At 37.7% G+C, this 18,571-nt stretch overlaps 3 protein-coding genes across 4 annotated transcripts in view; 2 read left to right on the forward strand and 1 right to left on the reverse strand.

The window, feature by feature from the left end:
• The window catches only part of LOC134213697 (excitatory amino acid transporter 3), a 58,591-nt gene that overhangs the window by 27,864 nt on the left and 12,156 nt on the right, over positions 1–18,571 (reverse strand). The gene's annotated exons all lie outside the window — the stretch shown is intronic.
• On the forward strand, positions 1,878–4,636 carry LOC134210423 (uncharacterized). Its single transcript, XM_062686472.1, has 3 exons — positions 1,878–2,227; positions 2,291–3,711; positions 3,777–4,636. The coding sequence occupies exons 1-3, from the start codon at positions 1,878–1,880 to the stop codon at positions 4,634–4,636; spliced, it is 2,631 nt and encodes an 876-aa protein (XP_062542456.1).
• LOC134210424 (uncharacterized) lies at positions 6,725–7,870 on the forward strand. The gene has a single exon (XM_062686473.1). It carries the CDS (start codon positions 6,725–6,727, stop codon positions 7,868–7,870), a length of 1,146 nt encoding a protein of 381 aa, XP_062542457.1.

An 18,571-nucleotide genomic window follows, 5' to 3' on the forward strand; every position in this document is an offset into this window, starting at 1 on the left:
ACGTTCGTATCAACAGATATACTTCGCAGGCGGGACAACTAGTTTAAATTACGTTTGAATTACTTCACCGATGAAATGGATGCCGTACCAAAGCGTGAAGAGGAAGGTTCTCCATATAGTCATTTTGAAGCGAGTCTTGAATGCATAAAGAATCTTTTGGAAAATCATCATTTTCTTTATTCGTTAGCATATTAGTACTACATATTGCATTGAAGTGCACCACACTGTTACTTTACAGATACGTATTTCGACCACATCAGTTAACATGTTTTTAGTGTATCGTACTTGACTTGATATCTGAGGGGGGGGGGATCGAACATTTACGCCAATAGCAATCGATCAAGTGGACTGGTTTTCCTACAGATCCGTGTAAGGTTACAAAGAGGGCAAAATGATTCAAAATTCACCCTTGTCAAAAAATGTTCCGATGTTCGTCACGAAAGATTTTCCAAAATGTTATCGAAAAAGTGGGTGAACGTAGGTACATGTTTTCGATATTGTACAAATGTACATAGGGGGAATGACGGCTTTGGCAGGTTTTGTTCTATTATTGTCAGGGGGGTTTTTTATGACTGATTATGCTCAAATTTGGCCTAAACATTTTGCATATCAAAGAATATTGTGGCCAAATTTCGTAAAATTCGGTCGGCAAAAACCCCCTGCCAATAATAGAACAAAACCTGCCAAAGCCGTCCTTTCCCCTATCTATTTGCTAAAATTTCTTTCCTGAAATACGGACTGAATTATCGTTCGACGACAGCATTGAGGACGACCTCTGATTGGCGGAGAACGAAAGTTCCAATAAAATAGTAGAATTAAATGGCGCGGCTACAAAGCAAGACCATGCTGAGGGGTGGCTGTGATCGATTCCCGGTGCCGGTGTGTAGGCAATTTTCGGATGGGAAATTGTCTCGATTTCCCTGGGCATACAAGTATCATCGTGCTAGCCTCATGATATACGAATGCAAAAATGGTAACCTGGCTTAGAAACCTCACAGTTAATAACTGTGGAAGTGCTTAATGAACACTAAGCTGCGAGGCGGCTCTGTCCCAGTGTGGGGATGTAATGCCAATAAGAAGAAGTAGAAGTGCGAACTCGTCCTATGACTGGTAAATAATTCATCTGATGATGAAATTGTCATTGTAGGAATATCACACAAATAAAGCAATAATAAGGTAAATAATTCATAAGCAAACTTCATCAAACTTCAACTTTTTTATCGATAGATCGACTACAAACCTCAATCAAAAAGCGGAATGTGTAAAAAATAGAAACCGTGTATCCTGTCATAAGACGAGTTTAGTACTATTTTATTTAATTCCATCACGTTGTAATCTTTACAGGTACGTATTTCGACCTCATCTGTACGGCATAAAAAGAGCCTAATTTTTTTCTTGAATCGTGTAAAACAAAAGCTGGACGAAGGAGACCGATTCAAAGGGAAAATGACCAATAAGTCAGCTCCACCTATGGCCATACCCTATGTTTATCGCTCGGACACATAACAACAGAATCACTTAGTTTTACATACATGACCGAGTTTTGTAGGTTTAGAACCGAGTGTAAGATGCTACGTCACAGAAAAAGAGAATTTGCCTACCCTATATTTGTAACCCTTTTAAAAAAGAGATGTAGAACGGAAGAGGAAATAAAAAGTCAGTTCTTGTTTGAAGGTCAATGAAACGAGTTGTATTTTCTTGACTCGCTTTCCCGAGTTCTCGGTCCGATTCCCCGGGTTCTCGTTTTGATATTGACCTTCCGGCATGGTGACAATTTAAGAATTTACATTAGTGGTCCTTCGAGACGAAAGAAAAAAAAACAGTGCGTGGAAAAACCGGAAAAACAGTTTGAAAATTAGACCTTCCGAATTGACAAAATGGCGGAGAGTGTGACGACAAAAACTCTCGGTGCTTACGTGCACAGTATTCGCTTCAAATTTGCAACAAAGCAAGTTTTTCAGAAGTTAAACGTGTTATTGTACGGTGTTGAAGGTCATTTGAACAGATATCGTGCCAACGTGATAAATTTTCGTGGTTTCCAAACTAAGGAAGAACTGGAGGAATTCCGCCTTCGGTTGCAGCAGTTACCTCAGGAAGATGTAGTTATTATCGCCGAGTTGTTGAACGGTGACGCGACGACAGTTACGAAAAAGGATTTGTATGACCTAGTGGCGAACCTGGGCTCCACCATAAACGACGAACCTATAAAGAAAATGGAAAGAAATCGGTAGGCTTCAGAGCTGGAAGCTAAAAGTGCTATCAGTGCGTCGGGATCGGTTTCTATGCATAGTGTTCGATCGACGTTTAGTTCGGCCGTTGAAGAGGCAGAAAAGGAACTGGAACTAACGAAGAAAATGCAGGAGCTAGAAAGAGCCAAGATGGAAGTGGAACATAACCTCAAATTGAAAGAAATTGAGAACAAAATTCTCCAAGCAAGGTTAGATGATCAGGACCTGCAATCCGAAGCGAGCTCCTTGTACAGTGTGAAGAGTACGTTGAAAAATGAGTTCAAGACAGTAAAAGACTGGGTTGATAAAAGCGTTTCGTATGCAAAAGAAGAAATCCCAAGTTTCCCGAAGATCCCCGATGAGGTAGTGTCACATGAACGTCCATTGCATCCTCCCGTAAACAATCCTGCTTCAAATCGACTTGAGAAGTTGTTAACTCGCCAATTATTAGGATTTGATTTGCCTCGTTTCTCAGATTTGCCTCGTTTGTCGACCGAAGATGGAGAATTCAGTGATGCCGAAAACATGATGCGATTACGTAAGTGTTTGGATGGACCAGCTAAGGAAAGCGTCGAAATGTTGCTTCTCACCAATGACATTCTCCGTACTTTGGACGTCTTGAAGAGAAATTATGGAGACAGCAAAGTTATACTCCGGAAAGTGCTAGACAAGGTATCGAATTTCAAGTTTGTACATGACTCGAGAGGCTTCCTTGAGTTCAGTAATCTAGTGGAGAATGTTGCAGTTATCATCGGATCATTTCAAGCCAAGAATCATGATGTGGAAGCAGTCCTCGGGAAATTGTTACAAAAACTGAGGGATTATTTGCGTATGCAGTGGGGTTCATTCCAGCAGGATTATCATGCACCTGTTCACAACTTGGATGGCTTCTCGGCGTGGGTACGTAGACAGGTAGCGGTTGTAGAGAATGCTCACATCGGGCAACAAGTTTCGGCGCAGGAGAACATCAGACCAACACCAGTACAGAACAACATGAGGACCTGCCTGGTGTGTAAAACTGGTGAGCATCAGATTGAAAAGTGTCCTATTTTCGTGAAAATGGACTTAAATCGACGCTGGGACGCAGCACGGAAGTACAGTCTATGTTTCCTATGCCTGACGAAGCATAACGCAAAGTGTACCAATACTGCGGTTTGTGGATTGAGCGATTGTACGAGACGTCATCACAAACTATTGCACCGTATGGAGTCTTCCAACCCCTTAGGAGTAGTCGTTGAAGATCGTACCCGGTCTGCTATTTTGAAGTACGTTCCCGTTCAAGTGCGGGGCCCGAATGGCGTGTTATCAACTACTGCCTTCATCGACGACGGTAGCAGTTTGACTTTGATAGAAGCTGACGTAGCAGCTGGCATCGGAGTAACCGGTCGAAAAAGTCCAGTATCATTCACTTGGACTGGTAACATACGGAGAGAAGAAGAAAATTCTGAAATTGTTCAGCTAAAAATCAGTGCTGACATTCCGGGTTGGCCTGAGTATGAACTAGATTACGTACAAACGTTGGAGAATCTCTGTATTCCATACCAACAGTGGGTGCTGATAGACTGCTACAGAAATATCCGTATCTCTCATCTATTGACCGACGAACAATCACCGGTAGTCAGCCAACTATTTTAATTGGACAAAACAACTGGAGGCTAATTGTGCCACGGGAACACTACGCACCAGATGGAAATTCACCAATAATCAGCAAAACTCGCCTTGGCTGGGTGGTACACGGTCCTGTAGTAGGTTTGGGATTCAAACTCTATGGAACGGAAGAAGAAGCTGTGAATGTTTGTGTTGAAGAACAATTAGCCGAACTGACCGAACTGGTACGGAGTAATATGGCTTTGGACAATTTCGGAGTGTGTGTGGATAATGTAAACAATCAGAAGAGTGTTGATGATAACCGTGCTATAGACATTGCAAAAAACAGTATTAAAAAAGTTGGTGAACGAAGCAGTCTTGGTACTGCATTGCGTAATCTGGAATGCGTCGAAAAGCGGCTACAGCGACAAAATCTAACGAAGCAGTACAACGAAATCATTAGGTCGTATCAAGAAAAAGGTTACGTCACACAAATTCCTTGGCAGCAAGTAGACTGGAACAATCGCAAACTATGGTTTTTGCCACATTTCCCTGTTTTAAATGTCCACAAACCGGGAAAAATACGGATGGTTTTCAATTCAGCCGCCAAAAGCAACGGAAAATGTTTGAACGATTATCTTCTTTCTGGACCTCCGAGTGGAATAATGATTTTCGGTATACTTGGTAGGTTTCGGAAATACCCAGTGGCTGTTGGAGCCGATGTGTCCGAAATGTTCCACAAAGTTTTTGTACGAGAGCAGGATAGTTGGTCGCAGTGCTTTCTACATCGCAACGATCCATCTGAACGACCTCAAGTTTAACGAATGAATGCTATGATTTTCGGAGCAAATTGTTCGCCATTTTTGGCACATTTCGTAAAAAACAAGCAATGGGTAATGTTTTCAACATAATCGCGAGTAGACGTAGGACTTGTACAAACGTAACGTATTTACATTTAACTTATAATTTTTGGATCTATGGAGTTTGATTATAGGTATTTATATTGGAAACGACAACTTTCATGCCGTGTAGAATTATTAGCAATTTGTTTATTCAAAACTTCTGGAAATAAAACTAATAATCAAATACATAATTAAAATTTCTTTGTTTTAACTATTAAGCCCTTATTTACTCAAGCAAATGTAGGGCATTTTAAGATTTCTTATTGATGATAGTATTTGAAGTTTAAAAATTCTATTTATAAAATTTTCAGACTTGGGCAAAATGTGTTATTTTAGGGGATCTGTCCCGTTTTCCAAACAAAGAAATACAGCACCAATTTCGTTGCTTTTTTGCTAACATGCGTGCTTACTGCTGAAAAAATCACAACAATAAGAAACAAGTTAAGGAGGAGTAACCCTACTAAAATAGAGGAAGTACTGCTAATACGTCAACGAAAAATTATTTAATGTTTTGATTCCAAACTTCGAGTTCACGTCAAGTTTAATAATACAATTTCTCAGAAAATGAAAAACAAAGAATAAGATAGTTTATTTAATGATATGGAAATGCTAATATCATCTTCCAAATTCGGACGTACATGTTCATGATAGCATTAGAGGCGAAAGTATAGAATTGATAGTTCCGTTAGGATACGGCAGGCATGAAGAATGTTTTTATAGAAGTCGATTTGAAAGCGAGCGGAGGGCAATATTTGTGATGGCATATATCGCACGACCTTCCTTCTGCCAAGCTCCCGTATGAAGGGGGAGGGAAGAATATCAGTGTGGAATAGTGTAGATAGTTTATTTAAGTTTATTTAAATATTCTTCTAGAAATTATTTTTTGCGGACTTTCTTAAAACATTTACATGTAATACTGCGAAATTTTCTAATCTAAAATGGATATTAACGCTATTGCTTATTGAGCATCTTGAGTTGCTAATGCCTTCTGCAAAACATAAAAGTAATTATTTTAATCAAATTTTTATTTTCATCAGTGTAGTGGATTTTTTTTTGCTGGGGAATCAGAACTGTTATAGTATTACCATGTTTTAATGTACGTGTTGTTTAGTACCAAGCACAACTTAACATATGGTCAGTCATATGACATGACTTGTACCCATCCCACGATCATGTGGATTATGAAACCAATTACCTGGATGAGCAGACCAAATCTCTCTGATTTTATTCTTCTTCATTCACCACCGCTACACTCGCTGCCTCAGACATCATCGGCCTCTAGCCGTGAACTCCGAGCGATGCGATGGGCGATTGCATCCATCGCAACCGAGACCACTGCATCCGACCATCATCAAGCACAGTATGACAAAAAAAATGCGCCCACTTCTTTCATGCATATTCGCAGACCCACCACCCACCGACAGTTCCACCGCTGGTGACTGCATGCTGTCGCTGTGTAGGTAAACACAGCGAACGAACGAACGAAACGAAAATGCGCGAGCAAAAAGCACGTCAGTACGCGCTGCTGTCACAAATTGTAATGACTCGTACACGGCAGGCACTGCTTCTTTTATACACAAAGAAAATCTTCCGGTAGACCCGAAGGCCCGTGACATACCACATTCTGATGTCCGTGTTAGGAATGCACGGGATTGGTTACATATGAAATTTTTACTGGTTTTGTCAAGAATTGAAATTTTCAATAACTTATCGTTAATAATCTTAAGTTTCAATGAAATAGGCAAAATGGAGAGTTTCCGAGTCGATTGATATATAAATTTTAAAAATCCATCGAAAGATAAAGGCGCTAGAAACGTTCAAAATCTTCCCTTCCAGCGTAACGCTCTCGATTTCCAAAAATCTAAATAACACCTAGTATAGTAAAGAAAGACGTAAGTCCTACGTCAAAACCACAACGCTGAACTGCAGAAACATGAGTGTCCTGAAGCAGCATCTGATATAATAGAACAACATTATGTTGATGATTATTATCAATCGTTCGTCAAGATGCAAGCCACATATGCAACGAAGTCATCCGTATTCAGCAGACTGTTGGTAGAGGACTACCCTAAAAGAGCTAATCATTATGGTATGGAGCTAGTGCTAAATCAAATCAAGGAAAAATACTACTTTTCCAAAATGAGAGCTACTGTAAAGGATGTCTTTCGCAAATGTCAAGTGTGCCGAGTCAATAGGGCACTACCAAAGGAAATGGGAAACCTTCCTGAATATCGTCTAGAAGCGGGTCTACCAGTTTTCGCGTTCACAGGCATGGACTATTTCGGTCCCATCACGGTCACGGTAAACCGGCATCACGAAAAACGATACGGAGTTATTTTCACGTGCCTAAACTCTCGTGCTGTACACATCGAAGTTGCAGGAAGTCTTACAACTGACGCTGCAATCATGGCTGTAAGGAGGTTTATTTCAAGGCGACCAAAACCAAGGATGATTATCAGCGATAACGGTACCAACCTACGCGGAGCGGCTGTTGAGTTGAAGCAAAGCTTGGCAGATTTGGATTCAGAAAATATTGCAAATTGCTTATCGGCTCACTCTATTGACTGGAAGTTTATCCCTCCAGCGAGTCCACACTATGGAGGAGCGTGGGAGCGTGTTGTAAGAAGTGTAAAAATAGCATTAAATGCAGTGCTCAAAGAAAAATTTCCTAAGGAGGAGACGCTGTATACTTTGTTGGTGGAAGTGGAGCATTTAGTCAACAACCGTCCATTGACTTATGTATCGACTGATCCTGAGGACTCCCGAAGTATTACACCAAATGACCTACTATTGGGAATTCATCAATCAACAAATGGTGCTCCACGTGTGTTTTACGATAGTTACGAAATTTTGAGGAAGCAATGGCGGTACGCGCAACTGCTGTTTGATCGTTTTTGGAGTCGCTGGGTCCGGGAATATTTGTCAACGCTGCAGTCTCGAACTAAGTGGAAAGCAGCAGTCGACAACGTGAAAGTTGGAGACTTGGTGAAGATAACTGAACCGAAGGTTTCTCGAGGAGAATGGCCATTAGGACGTGTTGTAAAGGTGTACACTGGAGAGGATGAACTTGTCCGCTATGCTGATGTTCGTACTCAGAATTCAACACTGCGTCGACCAGTAACTAAGCTAGCAATTATTGAGGGTTTAGATTAGTTAGTTGCTCCTGGACAAAAGGAGGGGGAGAAAATGTAAGATGCTACGTCACAGAAAAAGAGAATTTGCCTACCGTATATTTGTAACCCTTTTAAAAAAGAGATGTAGAACGGAAGAGGAAATAAAAAGTCAGTTGTTGTTTGAAGGGCAATGAAACGAGTTGTATTTTCTTGACTCGCTTTCCCGAGTTCTCGGTCCGATTCCCCGGGTTCTCGTTTTGATATTGACCTCCCGGCATGGTGACAATTTAAGAATTTACACCGAGTTTTGTAGGTCCAAAAACCATTCGATTGGAATGCGGCCAAGTAATAAACGTTACTATGGAGTTTTGGTAAAAGAATAATCAGATAATGACTGACCGCATGGGCTTTCAATCGAATGGCATTGAACTATGAATCCTACATCCAACATGATCTTACTTTGAATTCCCCTTTTCAAAACCTACGGACATCGCCGAACATTCGCAAAAAGCAATTCCGAAAACAATGAACCACCGGTCTGAAATTCGTATGTTGAACATTTCCACCGAAAACCGGATACTTCCAGTTCTTGCACTTAAAACCATCCAGTGGTGGTTCGCATCCTGGTCGAGTCTTGAGGTAGGCAGCCACTTTCCCAACTCTTCGTTTCACGTGATTCATTCTACTGACATAATCAAATTTCTATGCAAATTGAGAGAACACTCAACCACACTAAACTAATTTGCCATAGCTGAGGTGTACATCAGATCGTAGCGTGGGCTTTGAATACATACTTATGGAGTTATAGGAGACCGACGTTTCTTACTGCATGTTATTATTCTTCATTTCGCATGATGGCAGGTGGCGATCATTACGATTCTCATCACGTTTCCTTGGTCACCAGATTATCGTTTCACGAATCACGATTATGTGATATTTCCTAATTACAGCCAACTTTTTATTCCAGAGCTCGAATAGTTACTCGCTGGACGTCCCTAGAAGTGATTCGTATTACTCATATCACATAGGGGAACGGCTCGGCACATCATCTCATAGCTCCCATTTTCATCCCATCAAAAACAAAGCAATGAAAAGGAGTTTGATTTAATTCTTATTTTTGTGATTTTTTCAGCAGTGATCACGTATGTTAGCAAAAAGAAGCAACGAGAATGTCTTTGTTTTGCCTTGAGAAGAATATATAGAAAACGGAACAGTTCCCCTAGTTGGGAAGGTAAAATAAAATAGTAGGTACCATTGATGTATTTCAAAAGGGCGATATTGATTTTACCTTTGAATTTTGATTTGCTTTTCGATGACATGTTTCGTATAGAGAAATTAGAGAAATATTTGTTTTCAAATTAATGCCGAAATCAATAAACCACTAGAATTTAAAATTCATTTATGGTAGCATTATCGACCTTGTTGGTGTCAGTATGCCTTATTCAGTACTCAACAGTTTAACATATACATGATAATAATGTTTCACTTAATCAGTTCAGTGAGATTGTTTGCAAAACAATACACTTTTTTTCTGTCAGAAAAGCTGCAAAAATTAACAATCCATTGATTTTTGTTTTCTACGAAAACAACTTAACGACGTGTTTATAAATAAGATAAAGTTGGTGTTGTTTGCAAATGCTTAATGAATTTTATATCACCCAAAAAGATGTTGACAAGCGAGAGAGATAAAACAAATCGCTGAAGTCATGCATGAGAATCAAATCAAATCATGCATATTTGAGTGGTAATGGCCCCCGTCAGCCGTTTTAATTACCATAATTAAAAATTAGCAGCGACAGTTCTCAACGAATTCGTTTAATGATTATATCAACGTTGTTGCAATCAAAAATCGTGACAAAAATGGTGTATCGAAGAATAATGGTTAGAGCTAGAAAAACGCATTTACCAACAGAATTATTAAATTCGATACGTTACTATTTCACGCCGTATCATGGTTCTGTATTTATATTGTCCTTGTAAAAATCATACTTATACTTTTCCAGAGTGTTTTACGACTTGTGAATATTTTTCCCAATTTCCAGCTCTATATGCTTGAGAATCCATGACTAATCAATTTTATCCCAAAGCATCATTATGTTATTGATTTGGAACGATTTTTCAAATGCATGAATATTGTTAATCGAAAAAGACTTATGGGGTAAGGTTTTGAGAAATTATTTTAGTACATTCCTATTTTTTCGCCGAGATTTTGTCGAGTTTCAGCCAATATGATTTTTATTGCCGATATCTCGGTAAAAGTGACGTTCCTGGTACTGAGATACGGAAAACATGTTGCTGAAAATCAGTAGGGGGAGATCCCTCAGTGCTGGACACATAAGTCATTTAACGAAAAACTCTCTATTTATCCGGATTATGTTTACTTGTATACTATATACATAAAATATGAGTTGACGATTTATACGATTTATACAAACTATATTTGACTATTTGAACACGTTTTCCGACGATACATTTTGATGATGAATTTTGGAGAAAAATTACACAATACGGAAAAGTGTCCCCAAGTACCGGACGCTATTGCATCTTGTTCAAATATGACTAAGTTCCTGTTACATGAGAAAAGTAATCATTTAGATTCTAAAAGTCATCATTTAGATTCTAATTAGCAAAAACAAAAAATGAAGATGTCATTGAAAAAGGTAGGAATTTGGAGTAGGATGTAAGAAATTTAAGTGGAGAGTCAAATAAGCTCTACTAACCCTTTTTAATATCTACAGCTTAAAGCAAGTAAAAATATTATATATTAAATTTTAGAATGGTAATGGTGTTTATAAAAAATATTTGAAACATAGTGTCAATGCAGTACAGAATTGTTTATAGAATTTGACAATGTAAAAGAAAATCACAATTAGAGAAAAAAAATTTTCAATACTATCATTTTTGGAAAAAAAATATTGATAAATAAAGCAAATCAATAAATACATCTCTAAAAGGAATGTAAAGAGATGAAAATGAGCTTTTTAAATTGAAAAAAGGTGTTGACGTAACAGTCACTTAAAATAGTACACATCATAAATCTTGCAAATGTAAAGAATGTTCTATAACGCCTGAATAATCGTTTTGAATACATACACTCTGTATTATTCGAACAATATTCCTCATTGTGTCCATCAGTGACATAGCCAGAAAGAAAACGGGTAACACACTGTACACACAATGTTGACCTCAGACACAGCACCATTCATTTAGATTGTCTTTCCAGTGGAAGAGCTTCTCTTCAATGGAATCTTCCCTTTCAACAATAGGACAAAACGACTTAATATTACCTTTTATCAGTGATTCAGGAGAACCGCTTCTCCGGTCACTGATGGCAGTGGCCGGAGAAAATATTTAATCAAAAATATCATTTGTGCATTGTTCCAACTTCCAGCCAATTTTATCATGAATGAAATCAACGTCGTCTAGTGCTCTCTGTGGGATTTGCTTTTCAAACCGGTTGGTTACCAACTTGGCAACAAGTGGGGATTCAATATCGTTACATTATGCTGTAGAATTTCTCGCAGTTTTTTTTTTGCTAACTACACTTGATGCAGCATTACATTTCCATTGTGCTGTAAAGGGTGTGTTCAAATTTTCGAACCTGAAACATAAAAATTACGGTTGGTCGAACGCATTTTTTTTAACAAACATTAAATTGTGTTTGACAAATTCCTTACACGAAAGCAGTACGATTTTCATGACCGGCAAATTCGTAATTATTGTGATTGAGCCCAACCGCGCAAAGTATGAAACTAGTTGCCATTCAACGGGGGTTTGGTTTACTATCTAGGTCAAGAGAGATTACTCGTTAAGCTCTCCCATTGTCGGAAGACATTCTGTTATTTAGCTTAAAATGTTAAACAGAGCTGTTCCCAATCCGCAGACGTCGCATTATTTTTGTCCTCAAATTTTTATAAAAAGATGGGTTTGTTTGCACATTGTAGGTCTTTAATAACTCGTAAATCAATAAAATATTAAACTTTTTTGTAATTCCTGATCATAATACCCATTGGCGTATGTATGTCGTAATTTAGAACAGATAAAAATAAAGTAGTTTTATACGGATGAGTAGTACACTCTCCTTATGCCAAAATTTGTTCATTACAGCAGTAATTTTGGATTTTTACTACGTGCAATCACAGTAATCTGAAACTCTGACAAGAACTTTCAATGAGTTCAAGCGTAACACCAGGTTTTCCATGAAAGTAGCTAAGAAGCTTCCTTTAATGTCCCCATATTTTATCTTTTGGCAATTCCGGATCATAATACCTGGTTTTACAGTTCGTGTTTGAGTGATAAAATCTTCTCTTCTTGTATGGCTCTACATTCCAACTGGAACATGTCCTGATTTTCAACTTAGTATTCTGTTGGCATTTCCACAGTTATTAAAATTGTAAGCTTATCTATGCCCGCCATTGCGTGATTATGTATCTTGTGTGGCAAGTACAATGGATACACTTTCCCCAGGGTGTCGAGAAAGTTTCCAAACCGAAAACATCGTAGACCGGATCGGGAATCGAAATCGCCATCTCCGGTTTGTTAATACTACGCCTTTGTTCGTAAGGCTAATTGGAGAGTGATGTAACAGCCATACCAATGAGGTGAGTGCTTCAATGGCCGTTATAGCACTCAAATGAGTTGCATAAAACGCATTATAGAACTCATTTTGTTGCAACATGACTATAGTCATGTATACATTTTGTTCAATTAGCCTGGGTGGGTGTTCAAATATTGTACTCTGTGCGACGCATAATAAATGAAATATTTTGATGGACATATCTTAAAAAATTTGCTATAGGCAGACTCAGTTATCGCTTCATGGTTTGTCGAGATGTGTAATTGTTTTCTGTACCAACATGATTTTTTGTCAATATGTCATTTTTTGTGAAGTAAATCAGACTAGACTTTTTTGAGTCCGATTTATCACAATAAAGCTCCTTTTTCGTTATGGAAAATAATAAGTGTATGTAAAACGTTGCAAAACTCGATGCGCGACTACAAAGCAAGACCATGCTGAGGGTGGCTGGGTTCGATTCCCGGTCCCAGTATAGACAATTTTCGGATCTGGGCATAAAAGTATCATCGTGTTAGCCTCATGATATACGAATGCAGAAATGGTAACTTGGCTTAGAAACCTCGCAGTTAATAACTGTGGAAGTGCTCAATGAACCCTAACTTGCGAGACGGTAATGTATCAGTATGGGGTGTAATACCAATGAAGAAGAAGAAGAAGAAGACGAAGTCCAAAGATCCTACAACTTGCCCACAGGTGGTCCGACTTTACTCCGACCGAACCAAAGTTTCTGGGGGCGTGGTCAAAGTTGTAAATACAACATGTCGGAACGCGTATGCGGCCCCTAAGTTTTGCTACTTTTCCTGTTTCTATGGGATTTCCTGAACCGGTTACAAGGAGCCAGTAGAATAAGAAAAAAATATTTGAAAATCATGAAGTTCCATTCTCATATTGCGTGAATAGGGCTAGTTTCATTTTTTGTCCTTATAACATTTACCAAGGGACTTGCAATGTTTTACAGCAGTGATACAGTAGGAATTGTAATGATTTACAGCAATGATAACAATTTACTTACAATTTCATTGAGAGTACTCATTCAACTAATTGAGAGTACTCATCAGTAGCTACTCTCAGTGAATTCCTTCGGGAGCTTCATCCGTAGTAAACTAATTTACCAAATTCTGAAGAAACCTTTTGCTATAATGACATCGACATTTTGATTCCAGGAAACCAGAAACTTGTACGAATGCAATGTTGGGGAAGAAGCGAAATAATCAAGATGTCAGGGGCACAAATGGTCGTGGTTCTGCCAAACCGGACCAAGCGGCTTTTTTTTCTGACTTGCGATAAATATTTTGTGCGCAAAGGGAAACGGAAATCGTTCCATGTTAACATTTGTTGTAGGACATCCTCTGTAAAGGGATTGAGGAATATACTATAAGATTCCGACCACTTCGAAGTGTTGGACTCAACTAAGTTCAACAGTGCCTTCAAACCAATGACAGTCGAGTCAAGTTCGAGACACTGAATACGGCCCTACTGTTGTGGTCGAAATACATTTTTATGAAGAATACAACGTGGTGGTATTAAATGGAATAGTTGAAACTCGTCCTATGACAAGTATGACAAATGAAGACAGAGTTTGATTTTTCTCGATCCGAATAAGTCCGACCATCGACCGACCCAATTCATAATTTCCCATAAATTCCGTTAAACTCCAAGGGTTTTTCAGGAACTTCTTGAATATTTTGGAATCTAGTAGTAGTCGTATTACATATTAACTTATTAAGGACTTATCAAAATTAATTTATTGGCTTTTTTCGGTGATAGTTATACTACTCAATGCGAAAGGGAGTAGATGAAAAAATGAAGATACAGATTCGATTGACACCGCAAGCGAGCGGCAAGTGTGAAATGAATGGAAACTGAAAATTAGCAGAGGGCCATATATGAGAGAACAAGCAATGTTGAAATCGCTTTTATTCTGCCTAACGTCCACCCAGGAACGGCTTGGATAGTGACGCGGTGATCAATGTACCAAGACAGAGATCTGAGATTTGTTATTTGTATTTTATTTGTCACGTTTACTCTAACCCCAAGATCGACGAACTGAGATGATGTCTGAATGTGTGCAATGTACTAAATTTTGTAGACAAACTTTTTGAATCCTGTCCCCTGTCCCATTGTTAAATTGCTATTAAAAATTGATCAGTAGAGACCAACGGACTCAGAAGTTATGACCAAAATATTAGGCAAAATACGCCAAAACAAACTTACTCTCATGCACGAGTAAATAAAAACAATTTGTAATTGGCAATAAAATAAAACTAGAATTAGAAATTTTCCATAAAACATAGTAAATTGTCAATAAATAAATCCGGATGTATGCAATAAATACATATTAAATTTCCATAAATAATGAAGAATTTTCCACGAAACAAAAATATATTTAGAAAACTAAAAGCAAAAATTGCAATTATAAAAGAAGAACTTTCCATAAAGAAATCAAAAAAATTCATTGAGGTAATACAAAGTTTCTATGAATAAATCAATACTAGCAATAAACAACTAAAAAAAATTCTCAAAAAAATTTTAAAAAAATCACAAAAAGTCAATAAAAAGTAATATAAAAATAAGAAAATTTCCACAAAAAATAGAAAAATGAATGCCTCTAAAGAAGGGGTCATCTATGGATATAATGCTCAATTTTATTGCTTTTTTTTTATTGTCATCAGGATTCAAATTGAGCTGATTACTGGAAATCCACCAATGCTTACGTAATTTCATGTACGCTTATGGACGAAACCAACATCTTCAATTGCCAACGGTACGTACGCGCTCGAGTTCAAGGTCTTCTCCGATGACGCCGCCTGTTAATCGCAAGATTTTCCGGAAGGATTGACTGTAACCACGGGCAGGCGATGATTCTCACTTTGAGCGATTGATTATTTATCCTTGCGATGGATGAACAATTGGACAATCTTAAGAAGTTCTACTACAAATGCAAATAGTTTACCATGACGGATCCCTACAACAAACTTTCCCCAATTCCACTACATGTGAGAGTGCAGAAGACTCTTCGGCTTTTATTTTATAGAATTTGTTTTAAATCAAATTCCTTCCCAATTCCCAACTGACCTGCACTCGGACTCAGCCGGCGCCAGCATGCCCCACACTATAGGATTACAAGTATTTACACACTAAGTATGCTTACTAAACCCGAGCATCATTTGCTGGTTCTTTGTATAATTACTGCTGATTCGGCAAATAATTAAGTAGCAGCCGCGAGCGGTCAATCATGCTCATGCTCAAAGATAATGTTGAAACAATTCGTGGTTATTCTGGAAGCGATTATAAACATTGTTTATAGACAACAATTCTCAGACATGGCTACATTAATACAGCCTGTGATAAAGATTAATAAAATAAACTAGACCTTAAATAATGTAAATCCAACACATCGCCAATCCATAGAACCAGTCTGAAGTTGTGGGTGGAAACCATTATTTACTCACAATAAATCAAAGCGCAATATGCTAAGCTGTATGAATCACCGCAACTGTTCAATTTAAACATGCAAATGTGAAATCTAATGACGCCAATAGCACCAGTGCAGTGCATTGGAAGAATCATCCCAGCCAAACCAAGGGAAGAGAAGGCAGCAACACACACGTCTGGTTCAATCAGATACATTGAAGCGCATATGTCGGTACGGATCAGGGCTGCAAAATTTTCTTAAATTTTTTGCTAGATAGGTAAATGATCAATAGTCTAGAAAATGAATCAAAGAAAGAGCAACTACAACCCTGGACGCAATTTATCATATGGAAGGAAACGTCCTTGTCGCCACAAAACGAGTCGCTCCGCAGTTTTGCAAGGTACTGCGAACAGCACATCCACGTTGCGGTTGGTTATGGCCATCCAACCCACTTGTTGCTATGTTTACACTTGTGCCGCCAGCAGCAAGTGTTTAGATATGTATATAAATATAAAGCTAGCGACGATGACGCTGCGAAGTAAATTCGATTTACAAATCAGCAATACTAATGTGATCAGTCAGCCGGTGCCTGTAGGATCTGAACGGAAACTGCAAACTTATTTTATATCGCTGCATTCGGTGTCTACAGAGCATCCTTATGATGACTGACTGATCTATTTTCGGAAATACGTAATCTAATAAGCACAATAATTTTTATCAACCATCGCAATCAAGATACAACCATATCTGAAGTATGCTTTGCTTATGGCGCACTACTGAGGCGTACCGGTTTATGTTGTGAATGAACTTGTCCGTGTCGTGTGCTTCCGACAGACACCCACGCATCTTTGAGCGAGCACAGTAGTGATACAATTTGCTCGTATCCCTATGAAGCAACAACTTGTTGAATACTAATTCATGGGTGGGTGAACCTGAATTATAGTTGCATATTTTGAAGATTTTGCCGCCCTGACTATATTAATTTGATGGAAAGTAGTTATGTTAGTAACATAGTTTCATAAATTCCATATACATATTTCGATGTTGACAGCTTATTTTTCTTGGGATTTAGGAAATTCAATGTCGAAAAAAAATCACAAATTTTCAGTCCAAATGTTGACGTTGACCAGAATTAGAGTTTCTATGTATTTGAAAGTTTACATTGTTGACAAAGTTGACATTTACACCAACTTGGTTTCCCGTTAATTCCATCATGATAATCTAATAGAGAATGTTATCGGCATTTCCTTTTACTATTCGTATTTAAGAGTTTGTTGAATTATCAATATTATTTGATTTTCGGTTCAGTCACCACAGTAAATGTTTCAAATTTACATAAAAAGAAAGATGTATTGTGAAAATCGTATTAAAAGTAGATTAATTGAGGCGGATAGATTCCATTACTTCAATCAATTCACAATATCATCGATATTCTCATTCCATTTGGTCGCAGCAAGTTGCATTCGATGGAAAATTTTATAATGAGTTTTACACCAATGTGAAAAATAAGAGCTATCCACCTATCAGTGATAGACAAATTAGACTTTTATTATATGCATTTCAATTCTATCAAACGCACGAGAAAGGCTACAACACCGCTAGATTTAAAATCAGTGATGATTCAGTTTCATTGTAAGTTTTTGAATTTTAAGCAAAATAGAACACACACGCTAGTTTCCTCAGGAGTGCTATATTCATGTTTGAAAAAAATCCAATTTAATTGAATAATTAATTATGTTGCTGCCAAAAAGACGACGTACTTGCAAAGTTGAATGATCCGTTAATAAAATTACGCATCCATAGGGGAAACTGGACACACATGATCCCCACTTTTTATTTCGGATGTTTCTCGATGTAAAATGCTTATATTTATACGATTTAAGATGAACTTGATGAACAATTTAATTAGTTATTCAAAAACATCATCGGAAGAAATTATTTTTTCATGAAAGTTATCAAAAAATCTATTTTTCTAAAAGATAGAAAATTTGACATTTTCAAAACTTGCGGGAGACTTGATCCCCATATCGGGGGAAATGATCCCTTTATGAGCTGAATATATTTAGGTTCTTTCAAGCCTGATAAAGACCAAATTGGTTTGTTTTCAAATCCTAACAACTATTTATAGTTTAACGTGAAAACAGTATGGCAAAAATTAAAAATATTGTTGGTGTTAAGTAAGGCAAGTATTTTGGTTCTCCAATTATAATTTTAAAAATAAGCCGCGCTTAAAAACCTTTCCCCCACTTAAAAACATATCCCAGTGTGCCTATTTCGGAATAAACCAAAAATGTCTTTGATGCATCGCGGCCGCCAGCCTACTACCAATACCACGATCGTGATCCTACCAGGCTGGTGATTCCATAAATCAATGTGGTACTGTCACTCATGCTTGAAGCATTGTATTTACGTGTATATTATTAATACATGAATGCGATTTCTTTTAAAATACTGAATAGCGATAGGATTAACCTATTGTTAAAACGTTTTAAAGGAAGACAAACAGGAAGACTTGCGATAAAATACGATGAAAATAGTATTTCTAAATAAACTTAACCCATTTATAAAAGAAAGTACTATTGAAAAGTAGATCTAACAGTACTGATTTTACACCCGGTTATTTCGTAAGTGTTTTCAAAACTTCAGTTAATTTTAGATTGAATATTATGCTATTTAATTTACTCGCATTTAATAAAACTAATCAAAGTTAAGCATGTTTACCTAAACTTTGTTCTAGGTAATGAGATAAG

Source organism: Armigeres subalbatus, chromosome 2 (assembly GCF_024139115.2).
Source record: "Armigeres subalbatus isolate Guangzhou_Male chromosome 2, GZ_Asu_2, whole genome shotgun sequence".
Classification (NCBI taxonomy): domain Eukaryota; kingdom Metazoa; phylum Arthropoda; class Insecta; order Diptera; family Culicidae; genus Armigeres; species Armigeres subalbatus.